We start from the raw sequence: 12,344 nt of genomic DNA on the forward strand, positions 1-12,344 counted from the left end.
AATGACTCTGAAAGACAGAAGAAGCACAGGTTAAAAAATGTACAGCACAGGAATTTGGCAGTGTTAAAAGGTGTATATGTAAACACAAGGAGTATAGCAAATAAAACCGATGAGCTGAGGGCACAGATAGACACATGGCAGCATGATATCATTACTATAATGGAAACTTAAAGTGGGGAAAAATGGCAGCTTAATATCCCTACATATATAGAGTTTTCAGGCAGGATAGAGAGGGTGATAAAAAGGTGGGGGTGTAGCATCATTGGTTAAAGAAACAATTACAGCTGTGAGGAGGGATGATATACTAAATGAATCATCAAATGAGGCCATATTGGTTGAGCTCAGAAATATAAAAGGGACAGCCACATTGTTTAAAGTGTACTACAGATCCCCAAATAGTGGAAGGGAGTTAAAAGAGCAAATATGTAGGCAAATTTCTGAGTGCAAAGCTGAGAGGTGAACTGGTGAAAGTGGACTGGATATAGCAACTAGAAGGGAAAAGTGTCAAATCAGTGGGAAGTATTCAAAAGCGAGATTCTACAGGCACAGTGTAGACATGACCCACAAAGAAAAAGGGTGGTACTGCCAAATCTAGAGACCCCTGGTTATCCAGAAGTACACAGGGTAAGATAAAGCAGAAAAAGAAAGCTTATGACAGTCACAAAAAGTTTAATACTGTAGAAAGCCTGGAGTATAGAAAGCACAGGGGTGAAGTAAAAAAGGAAATTAGGAAAGCAAAAAGAGGATACGAAAAAAATATTGGCAGGCAAACTCAAAGAAAACCCAAAGATGTTTTACCAGTACATTAAGAGCAAGAGAACAACTAAAGAAAGGGTAGGGCCTATCAGAGATGCACATGGTAACTTGTTCAGTGATGCTGAAGATGCAGACATTCTAGTTAAGGAGGAGGAGTGTGAAATATTAGATACAATAAGCATAATGAGAGAGGAAGTTTGGAGGGATTGGCATCCTTGAAGGTGGATAAATCACCAGGGCCGGATGGATTGTATCCCAGGCTGTTAAATGAAGCCAAGGAGGAAATAGCAGATGATCTGAAGATCATTTTCCAATCCTCATATAATAAAATAAAATAAAAGCAAAATACTGCGGACGCTGGAAATCTGAAACAAAAATAAAAATAGCTGGAAAAACTCAGCAGGTCTGATAGCATCTACGGAGAGCAATACAGTTAACGTTTTGAGTCCGCATGACTCTTCATCAGAACTTAATCTGTTAACTGTATTCCTCTCCGCAGATGCTGTCAGACCTGGTGAGATTTTCCAATCCTCACTGGATACAGGCAAGGTATCAGAGGATTGGAGGTCTGCAAACATTGTACCATCATTTAAAAAGGGCGCGAGGGATTGGCCAAATAATTATAGGCTGGTCAGTCTGAATTTGGTGATGGGCAAATTATTGGAATCAATTCTGAGAGACAGGATAAACTGTCACTTAGAAAGGCGTGGATTGATCAATGAAAGATGTTAGTGTCCCGAAATAGAACACTGATGGCCAGTAATGTGAAATGGGCTTACAGTGATTTGGTTACCTATCTTGCACTATGTCTGATATTCTTTTCCATTGTCTTCGTGATTGGGAACCAATTATATCTGTCACAGTACCATGGGAAATGGTGTGAGCATGCAGTGGCCCCTGTTGTAACAATGCTACTTGTTTTTAATTTTAAAACAGTCCTGCATTATTGATTCTACAAATAACAACCCCAGTATGCTACACATTTAAAAACTATGGGCACCAAAATGCATTTAAGCAGAGGGAGTCCTGCAAGCCTAAAGAACACGTAATGGACTGAAGCACTGAACACTGAGCAGATTCCTAGTAAAGGAGACTGTCATGAATCAAAAACTGGATAAGACAGAACTTAAGCCATAAAACTAATCTTCAAAAGTGGGCCTTCAAAATTTATATGATCTAAGTATAATATCATTAATAATTTACAAGGACAGTGAATTGAATAAGGCTATAAAATTGCTATGTTAATGGACAACTTCAAACTATAAGTATAAAATGTTTCCATTGAGTGTTCGTGATCCCTCTTACTGAAGCCATCTTTATCCCATAACAATCATGTGTAGTGGAACTGAATTGGTTTTCATTAGTGGAAAGGAAATATGGACCAGGTTTTTCAAATGTTGAAAGGGATAACACAGATTGAAAAATCATTGCATTTGGGCTGTGAATGTAGAACTGGAGGATATGAGAATAAAGTGAACATATCTTTAAAAATTTCCAGATGAGGAGAGTCCCCTTCCGAGTTTTGTATATGTGAGAGGTGTTCAAACCCATGTGAGGCCTGGACAGAGCACATAGGGAGAAACTGTTCCCCTTGTTAGAATGGCTGTGAAACAGAGAGCACCAATTTAAAGTAACTGGCAAAAGGACCAGAAGCAATGTGAGGAAAACTGATTTATACAGTGGTGGTTAGGAGCTGGAATGTAGTACCTGAAATTGTGAAAGAGGCAGATTCAACTGTACCTTTCAAAAAGGAATTGGATAATTATCTGATGGTAAAAGATTTGCAGGGCTATGGGAAAAGGTATGGGAGGAGGACTAGCTGAGTTGCTCTTGCAGAGAGCCGACATGTATGTGACAGGTCACATGGCCTCCTTCTGTGGTGTAACCATTCTCTTATTCTATAAGAGGCGGATTAGAGTCCCAGATACAACACTTAAAGCTGTATTTATAAATACCTTCAAGAGTGATCTGTTTAGGAATGAAATTGAGGAGCATAAGAATAAAATAGAAAAAATAATCAATTGAGTTATGGAACATTGGGGCCATGCATTTTGGACCCAGTGAAATATACCAAGGAAGGCAACTGGTTAATACATTACAAGGAACTCAAGTTTCAAATTAACTTTGGGGAGGGTCAGGGGGAAACTTTGCAGAACCTATTTTCAGGAGAAAAGGATTGGGTTCATGCCCTTTTCTTATTCCATGCTTTTAATGTTTTTAACAGCTTTTTATTATAATTTTAAGGATCAAACGTAATGTAAGTTAAAACGCTGGCTAAGCAATCTGCAGCGACTGAATATTTTTCCTATTTACATTCATAGACTTCAGACTGCAATTCAGTACTGAAATGCTTTAATACTCACCGGCCTCCTCCTTAGTTAAGTTCAATAGATGTGGGATGAGCGGCTGGAGAAAGCGACAATCTGGGTATTTAACCCTAAATTTTTCTGTGGCAACAAAATCTGCATTTACCGCAAACCAAGCAATAAGTCCATCATCCTCAGCTAAGGCATTGTCTACTGCAGATTTAATACAAGATCCAGAATTGTCCCTCTGCAGCTCTGCTCCGAGGAAAATAGAAGTGACTTCTGGTTTGGCCAAGAGCTGCTCTACATCCTCATACTGCAATCTGCAGAGGTGGATGCCAGTTTTTCTGGAGTCTTCACATTTTGCTGAAATAACCAATGGATTTAAATTGGAAAACAAAATGTAGACAGTGGTCGGTTGAATCTGCTTGTTTTTTAACCATTCAGAGTTGCTTCTTTTTTCACTTAGTCTATTGAGCAAAGTTCTGCTGAAATAATTCTCACTTTCTTCTGGGCTGTCATGCCACGTTCTTGATCTAGCACCAGATTTAGGATTTGCCAATAAATCAGCAACATGCTTGTGCCCCCAGAAGTTTGCAATATCCAGCGCTGTTTGTCCTGAGTTATTTGAAATAGACCTGTTGCACCTGGAGAAAAACAAGAAGTGCACAGTGCACTGATTTAGACTTAGTACACTTAGGTCTCTGACCTTGGTATTCAAATCATGTTTTTTCAAAAGGTTACAAATGAGCTTTCAACTAAAATGATGCCACCAGCCGATTATTTGGTGGTTAAACCAGGAGACGTAGCAGACCTTTACTGGTCATTGCTAAAATGTTTTAACCTGGAATGTCTTATGTTGATTTGGCCAAAACAGCAAGGGCACTCTATAAACCAATCAGCGTAAACAATAATAGGTATGTTGTCATAGATTATGTTGTGGGCTCCCCTGATTTACCTGATGAATAGCACATTCTTACAAAGAAGGATGTTCACAGGTTTCATGCTCAGTCTGCCTGAGTTAGCTGGTTTCAGCCAGGGCAGCAGGAGTATTAGAAATGGTATCAATGCACTTTGCTGCAGCACATTGCACAGGGTTCCCACATTCTAATCTCTATAATTCATAGACTCAACTGCAGACAGTGCAGCAATGTCCCCAAGACTGAATAAGACTTGCAGTCAGGCTTCACTGATGAATAACTGCAATCTAGGCAAGTTACTACATGGTACCTGACATGGCTGGAAGCATATCTAGTGAGATGCTAAAACCTTCAAGTGAATAGAGAAAATTGCAAGTAAAAAAAAGCACCAGGCTGTTGAAACAGGCTGGAAGGCCAAGATTCCAGGCAGAACTTTATAAACAAGTTCCTGTTCTGAATTGCAAACTAACAAATAACTACATGCTGCTTACTGCAATTCAATTATCTTTTCAAAAATTCATACTCAATAGTTTGTAACTTGCTAAAGTGACAATTTTTGCAGTTTAAGTTCAGAAAGATTGCAAGGAGTTCAGTAGTTTGTAAACTGCAGAACTGTGTAATATGATTAATGTAACTCTGCAATTTTTAAAACAAGAATTTATTTTCCACAGCTTGCTTTTATACGACAAATGAACTTGAGTATCATTAATTAACTTGTTGTATAAGGTTTTGGTTTATGGTTCGCTTTGCTCCTTTTTACGCAGGTGCCATTCCCGGCACTGTACAAGAATTCCACAGGAACTTGCATCAATTAGGAACTAGAAAATAAATTTCCTCTTTATGCACTCTTGGTGCAGAGCCCTGCTTTCTGGCAGTGCGCACCAGAAAATGGTGCACACCCAGCTCACAAATTTTCTGTTAATTAATTTTTGTAGATCAAGTTAAAGACCCTTAGATGTTATTTGAGGATTCCGCTTTCTTGATTTAGTCATTACTGTAATATTGAATTCCAAAGTTACTGAAAATCTGATTCCTTTAATCTAATGTGTACCAGCAAGCCTAGGTATAGCTCATTGTTTACAGCTACAGTTCTGAGAGATTACTCAAACCAGTTATTAGAGTATGCTTCTTTACCCTTTTTCAAGAACCAGCTGGGTAACCTCAAAATGTCCATTCCTGCTAGCATACATCAAAGCAGTCCAGCCTTTTCCATCCATTTCATCCACGAGAGAGATAGAATAATTTAGCATTGTTGACAATTTTGCGGCATCTCCTTTAGCTGCATTCTCGTGGAACTGTGCAATAATTTCTTTCTCAGGATTGTTTTCAGTCTCTGCCATCCTTATTTTGCCTAAATTGGTAAAGTATATATAATGAGTAAATTACATTCAATATGGAAAGTGTAGACTACTGCATTTGAGGAATTAATGTGAGGGATGTGGGATTTATAAATACTTAAAAAATACAAAGGCTGCCCAATTTTTTTTATTGATGAACAGTAATAATCCTTTATAAAAAGAAAAACACAATAGTGATAGGAATTAAGAGCTGAAAATATGAGAAACACAAAGATAGAATATTTCAGGTGAGACCTTTCATCAGAACTGAACATCTCTAGTTCTGGTGACAGATCACACACAAAAAATTAACCCACCCTTTCGCTTTCAAAGATTGACTGACCTGATGTACATTTCCAGCATTTTCAGGTTTTATTTCAGTAATATTCCTTGATGGGTGCTTTGTATACAGAACGGTGTTAACATACAGACTTATATTCTCTGGAGTTTAGAAGAATGAGAGGCGATCTCATTGAAACCTACAAGATTCTGAGGGGGCTTGATAGGGTGGACGCTGAGAGATTGTTTCTGCCGGTTGGAGAGTCTAAAACATGGGGGCACAGTCACAGAATAAGAGGCCAATCATCAAGGACTGAGATGAAGAGAAATTACTTCACTTAAAGGGTTGTGAATCTTGGAAATCTACCCCCGAGGGTTGTGGATGCTCCGTCATTGCATACATTTAAGGCTGGGATAGACAGGTTTTTGGTCTCTCAGGGAATTAAGGGATATGGGGAACAGGCGGGTAAATGGAGTTGAAGTCCAAGATCAGCCATGATTGCATTGAGTGGCGGGGCAGGCTTGATGGGCTATATGGTCTACTCCTGCTCCTATTTCTTGCGTTGTCTCCTTTTACTATTTTAAAACAATAATTATAGACAATGACTATTTTGCAGTTTACATTAGTAATTTGCCAATGTGTCCCATCAAAAGCTTTACCAAAAATACATACAAACCATCCATAAGAATCAATATAATAAAGGAAGTAAGGAACAATTTACAAATAAATATTCTCCATATAGTTAATAAATAGTCCTGGATCTTCCGGTTTCTGGGTTGTCAGGGACTGGACGTGCCTCGAGGGATGTGCTATGGGACCTCTTGGATGTCCCAACACAAGGACTTTGAGAGAATTGCCCGGGAGGTTTCAACACCCAATGACATTTCGCTAGCTCACTGGTACCCTCCGAAAAACCTCCAACTCTGAGTTAGAGTCAGAGACTTTGGAGTATTCTGTCTTACTTACCTGGGTAGTTGCCCAGGAAATGTTAGACCAAAAAAAGCTATGTCTAACTCCTGGGTAATATACAACTGACACCCCCTGACTCCCCCTTTGATCCTCCGACTCCCCTGTGAATCTCCAGCCCCTCTTGACCTCCTGACTCCCACCCTGACCCTCTGACTACCCCCCAACCCTCCAACTCCCCTCCGACCCGACCTCATCACTCTACCCTGCTGGCACCTACCCACTCTGCCACCTATCACCCTATCCACAGTCACCTACCACCCTGTCATCTGCAGCCCTGACACCCTGCCACTGTGCCTAGCTGGCACCTGACCCACCCTACCACCCTACACACTTATCTCACTCACACTCATTCACTAACACATTGAAAAGTTATTTAAATGTCCCAAAGCTTTTCACTTTGTCAGTGAATGAACACTTACCAAAATATGACAGCTGGTGCCGTAAAAATGGGGAGTGGCTTGGCTTCCCCCAGTGATGCTGTACTATGAGGAAGGATTCCAAGAACAGGTACTCTTCCCATTTCTGAAGAGGCTCTTTTCGGAAGTCTGGGCCAGAAATGCGGAGCTGCATCTTAGTGCAAAAAAAAGGAGTGGAGTGGCAAACCAATGGTGATTGCCACTCCTTGTAAGATTTGGCCCTGTATAATTTTTAAAATCTGTTCTACAAACAGAAAGCTTGGGAGAACAAAGATTTCACAATTACTTGGTGTGATAGGTTCAAGCAATTTTCTTACTACTTTATCACCTATGGTTTACCACTCATGCCATGAAGAGCAAATGGCCTCAAATATTCTTCTGGGTGGGATAGTGATTTACTTGCACTTCTTCCACTGCTCATAGTGTGGACTCATCTACATTGGGGAAACAAAACAAAGCAGGTGACTACTTTGCTAAACATTTCTGTTCCATCTGCAAGATCAGAGCCACTGGTCGCTTGCCACTTTAATTATCTATCACTGTCACTCTGAACTCTATCCTTGCACTTTGACACTTTTCCAATGAAGCTTGAGGAAGAGAACCTCATTGTTTTTGCAATCCTCTGGCCTTAAAATTGACAATTTATGACTTTAACCATAGCTATTTTTTTCTTGGCCAGTTGGGACTGGTAATGTAGGATTGGTGTATGGAGGAGGATGTGGGTTGGTGTATGGGAATGGGGATCACTTTCCAGTATACAGCTGGTAGGTGGTGTCTACCTGCCTTTGTTCTTCCGCTATGTTCCTAGGCCACTGGAACCTGCTGGATTTCACAAGCTTCTCACCCCTCTGGATCTGCTATATATCTTTTATTTCTGTAATTTCTCTCATTGTGCCTCCTTTTATCTTCTTATCACATCTGCCATTTAATCATCACATGTTCTTACCTAGTCACTTCACAATTTTTTTTTTTATGGATGTGTTTATTTGCCTCACTTCCATTCACCTTGCTCTGTTCCTCTTTCTAAGCTGCTCGTCTGTAACATCTTCCAGGTCTAAGGTCTTACACCTGATATGCTAATCCTACTTAATTCCTTCACAGATGCTGTCTGCCCTGCTCAGATTTTCCTGTTTTTATTGCAGATTCCAACATTTGGACTATATTACATTCAGTAAATCACTCGTTTTGATGTCTGCTCTATTTACTCCATGTGTAGGATGAGGATGGGTGAACAGGGTTTATTATCCTTCTGCAGAAACATAAAAGCTGCCTGCTAGGAAGCTAAACAAAATCAATGTGTGAAATGGAGTGAGATGAAAAACTGAGTAACCGATTCGCCACTCGATTCATCATGGAAGAAAAAAAGCCTTGTGATATATACAGAAACACTTTGTTCATAATAAAATTTGTCTCTTTATTGAAACAACGCCCGTATCCTGCATTGCATGAGTGAGATAGATAGCTTTTGCGTGCCCAGCTTGTCCATCCTCTGCATTGATTCAGCAGCCCGAGAAACTAGTTTGTATCTGATCAACCGTGGCAAGAGAAACCGAGTTTGCACCTTTCAGCTCGCCCATGTTGGATCTGCTCCGGCGACAACCCTGCACCTCCCAAAACTTTACTCTCCCCCCACTCCCCCATTAAATAGATAACCTTCCCGGACTATAATCAAAGCAGAAATAAGATATATTTTTACTTCTCAGCCTGAGATGTTACCATCTGTGCTCTCTAAACAAGAAATAAATGACTGGCTAAAATTTAAGGTGGGTCATTTCCCTTTGAGGACAGCGGGCACTGGACGAATGGAACCTTGTTCTCCGGGACTGAGCCGTTTTTGAAGGTCGCAGCTGCAAAAAAGGAGAAAAGCGCAAACTTACACCAAACGCCGAGCAGGAAGTGTCAGGCTGGGAGCGGTCAGTGTCTCAATGTGAAAGCCGCAGCTTTACAGCTGACACTGACAGATCGGAGGACTTTGCACATTTCACAACAAAATCAGCGACTGAAATGTGCAAAACATGTTTTTTTTTCCAAAAAAAGACACGAAGTTCTTTTGTGCTAAAATTAGAAATAAGTGAAGGTCTGAAATTTAATAATTTATAACCGAGAATCTCTGGGTCTCTCTAGCTGTTGCATTACGGGAGTTGTAGTTCCTACTCTTGGACTTCCTCATTGACATCAGTGCCAGTCACAGAGGGCTCCTTCCGGATTGCACATTTAAAGACTGAAAGTTAACCTCATTGAACAATCACCTACAGTTCTTGGTGTTTACGTTAGTGGCTGTCCCGCGGCGTTGCTCCTGGAGAGTTTGAGGACGATCTAGTCTATAATGTACAGAGTGTTTGACAGGGTAGAACCCTCATGAAATAATATAAGGGATCCTTCGTGGGGCGGGGTTGGAGGAGGGGGCCTTGCGACCATAATAGCAAGGGGGCAGGTTTAAAATCGACTAAAACTTACAACTTTATCTGGTTGAGTCACAGCACTACCAATACTCTGCTGGTCGACTCTCACTTGCAGTTCTGCTTGAACCATTCAAACTCACACTGGAGAATTCCGGGATCAGTCTCCTACAGGCTATCCTGAAAGATGGACAAAAGGCATCCCTTAAGGGACACGGGAAAAGTCAAAATAAGGAACAATTCCTTAACATACTGGATAGTTGGTCACCCAGGACAATCTAGTCGAAGTGGACAGAGTGAGGACAATCACGTCTATAGTGAGCAGAGTATTTGAGGACAATCTTGTCTATAATGGGTAGAGTGTTTTGGACAATCTAGTCTATAATGGACAGTGTTATTCCATGTAACACACAATATCTTTGGCCATTGACTCCACAAATTTCTGTCTTATGACTTTTTTCCACTCTATTTTTTTGCGGTACTCAATGTTTTTACTCCTTTACACTCTGTCTTAATACCTCACCCATCAGGGCAACAAATTAAATGTATCCCACCATTTCTTTTTTGAAAGGATTGACCAGAGCTGGAAACACCACATTGTTGAAAGTCAGTATAAGAAGCTTCTAGACAGAATTAGGATTGAAAACCTCTCGTAAACATAGAAATTGCTGGAAACACTGGGCAGGCCAGGCAGCATCTCTGGAGATGGACACAGAGCTAACAGCCAGGATTTATCCTTTGGAGGAGTCCTGGGAGGCGGGAAGGCTAGCAAAATGGCAGCAGGAGTGGTTGGGAGGGAAGCCCCTGACATCTTCCTGCCAGCCACGGGATATTTTGAGAGGGAAGGACGGCAGCGTGTTGGCCTCCCACTGAGTGGAGGCAGGAAGCCAATTAATCCAATTAGCTTGCCTGTTAACGGCAATTTGATGCCCTGGATGGTATTTTACTGTCATCTGAATGGCCTCTTGCTGGGTGCATGAGGAGACCACCAGGTACATTGAGGCGGCTTTCCGAGAGCTCCATATGGTGGGGGACCACCTCAGTTGGCAGCGGCCTCCCCTGTGGCTCTACTGCTGTCGGTGGAGGGTTCATTTCCATTTGCCTACCTGGCTCTGACACATTGAAATAATTATCATCAGCCCTTCAAGGGCACCTTCAAAATGGAAGCGTCATTTCCTTCTCCCTGCAGCGTCAGCAGCGGCCACGTCTATTGGCGGTGCTGTCAAGCTGCTGGACCCCTCATTGGGATGGTGATCCCGGTGGCCACCACAGGTAGAATCCTCTCTGCGGCCGGGCCATTCACCCTTATGGGGCAGAATTTTCAGGTCGGCGGGTGGGTCAGTGCCAGTGTGGGAGATGGATGAGGCACCCAGTATCCCAGCTAAGTGTTCATCCATCAATGGTGAGCAGGGAGGTCCAGAGCGACTTCAATTTGGCACACACGCTGTCTGTCATCTCTTCGGGCTCCTCTCAGGTCATGCTGGATGAGGGCAGCAGCTCCTCTGCCCCTCTGCCAGTGACTGTGGCATCTGATGAGGCTGCAATGACTGGGGAGATGCCAGATGTGGCACTGGCCGCTCCCTCCCAGGCGGGGCCAGCACAGGCTCCACTGGACGACCGCCAAGGACATCAAGGCCAATCAGACAGCAAAGTCAGCAGGCTCCTTCCAATGCCAGTGCCAGCAAGGGGGGTGCACCAAGACGTAGCACTCGCAAACATAAGTTAAAGGCACCATGAGCACAAGAGGGACAGTTCACAGGGTGATTTTCTGTTCATTTATGTTTGGTTTACATGTCTGCTGGTGTGGACATCAACACCAGTAATTGTAATGTCATAATGATTTCAATTTGACAATAACATTAAATTTGCTTTGGTTTTGATGGCCTGAGTATGCTTCACCCTTTTTCTTTCTGGTGCGGTTACGCCAGTATGTAATGCTGGACGTGAGTGGCTGCATATTGTATTACACAGGCACCGAGTGGACTTTGGGTGCAAATGAAAGGATCATTTCAGACATCCGGGATGGAGGCAGCAGCCCTGGCGTGAGGTGGAAGCAGATCTTTGGCAGCCTAGCTGAAGGAGCATTGGATCAAGACATCCCTGGTGTCCATGCCTCTCTGAAGGTTCCAGTCGTCTGCCTCCATGTCCTCACCATGTTCTTCCCCGGGCTTCTCTTCTGATCCACCACTGGAGTCATCAAGATCCTCTTCCTTCAGTGGGTCCCCCCTTGCCAGAGCCAGACTGCGGAGAGCGCAGCATGCAATGATTATCAGAGACACATGTTCTTGGGGGGGATTGAGGGTGCCCTCTGAATGATCCAGGCATCTAAATCTCATCTTCAGCAGACCTATGGTCCTCTTTATCACTGCCCTTGTGGAGGCATGATTCCCATTATAACTCTGCTCTGCTTCGGTTCTTGGTTGCTGGAGTAGCATCATAAGCCACCTTTTCAATTAATAGCCCTTGTCACCCAGCAGCTGTCTATTCATTCGAACTGGAGCCATGAACAGCCTTGGCACCACAGAGTGTCGGAGAATGTATGCATCATGGGAGCTGCCAGGGTACCTTGCACAGACTTGCAGAATATGCATCCTGTGATCACACACTATCTGCACGTTCATGGAGTGGAATCCCTTCCTGTTAACAAAGTCACCCGGCTGACCTGCTGGCACCTTGGTGGTCACATGTGTGCAGTTGATGGCACCCTGGACGCGGTGGAACACAGCAATCGCTGCAAAGCCTCTGGCTCACTCAGCCTGGCTGGCTTCCTCCGTACGGTAAAGAATAAAGGTCAGTACCCGCCTGAACAGAGCTTCTGTCATCAGCTTCACGCAACTGTGGACAGCTGATTGGGACACTCCACACAGATACCCCATTGACCTCTGGAAAGAGCCAGAGGCAAAGAAGTTGAGAGCCACTGTGACCTTCAGAGCCACTGGCAAAGGGTGTCCATCCACACAG

General features: G+C 42.8%; 1 protein-coding gene across 1 annotated transcript in view; it reads right to left on the minus strand.

Annotated features, from left to right (window-relative positions):
• The window catches only part of nudt12 (nudix (nucleoside diphosphate linked moiety X)-type motif 12), a 51,200-nt gene extending 42,260 nt beyond the window's left edge, over positions 1–8,940 (minus strand). The window contains exons 1-3 of the mRNA XM_078565952.1: positions 8,862–8,940; positions 5,117–5,333; positions 3,120–3,709 (exon numbers count right to left, since the gene is read on the minus strand). Of these exons, the coding sequence (XP_078422078.1) occupies positions 3,120–3,709; positions 5,117–5,322 (796 nt within the window). The 5' untranslated portion in view covers positions 5,323–5,333; positions 8,862–8,940. The remainder of the gene's footprint in view (positions 1–3,119; positions 3,710–5,116; positions 5,334–8,861) is intronic.
• Between the last annotated feature and the right edge of the window lie 3,404 nt (positions 8,941–12,344).

Source organism: Cetorhinus maximus, chromosome 2, assembly GCF_964194155.1.
Source record: "Cetorhinus maximus chromosome 2, sCetMax3.hap1.1, whole genome shotgun sequence".
Classification (NCBI taxonomy): Eukaryota; Metazoa; Chordata; class Chondrichthyes; order Lamniformes; family Cetorhinidae; genus Cetorhinus; species Cetorhinus maximus.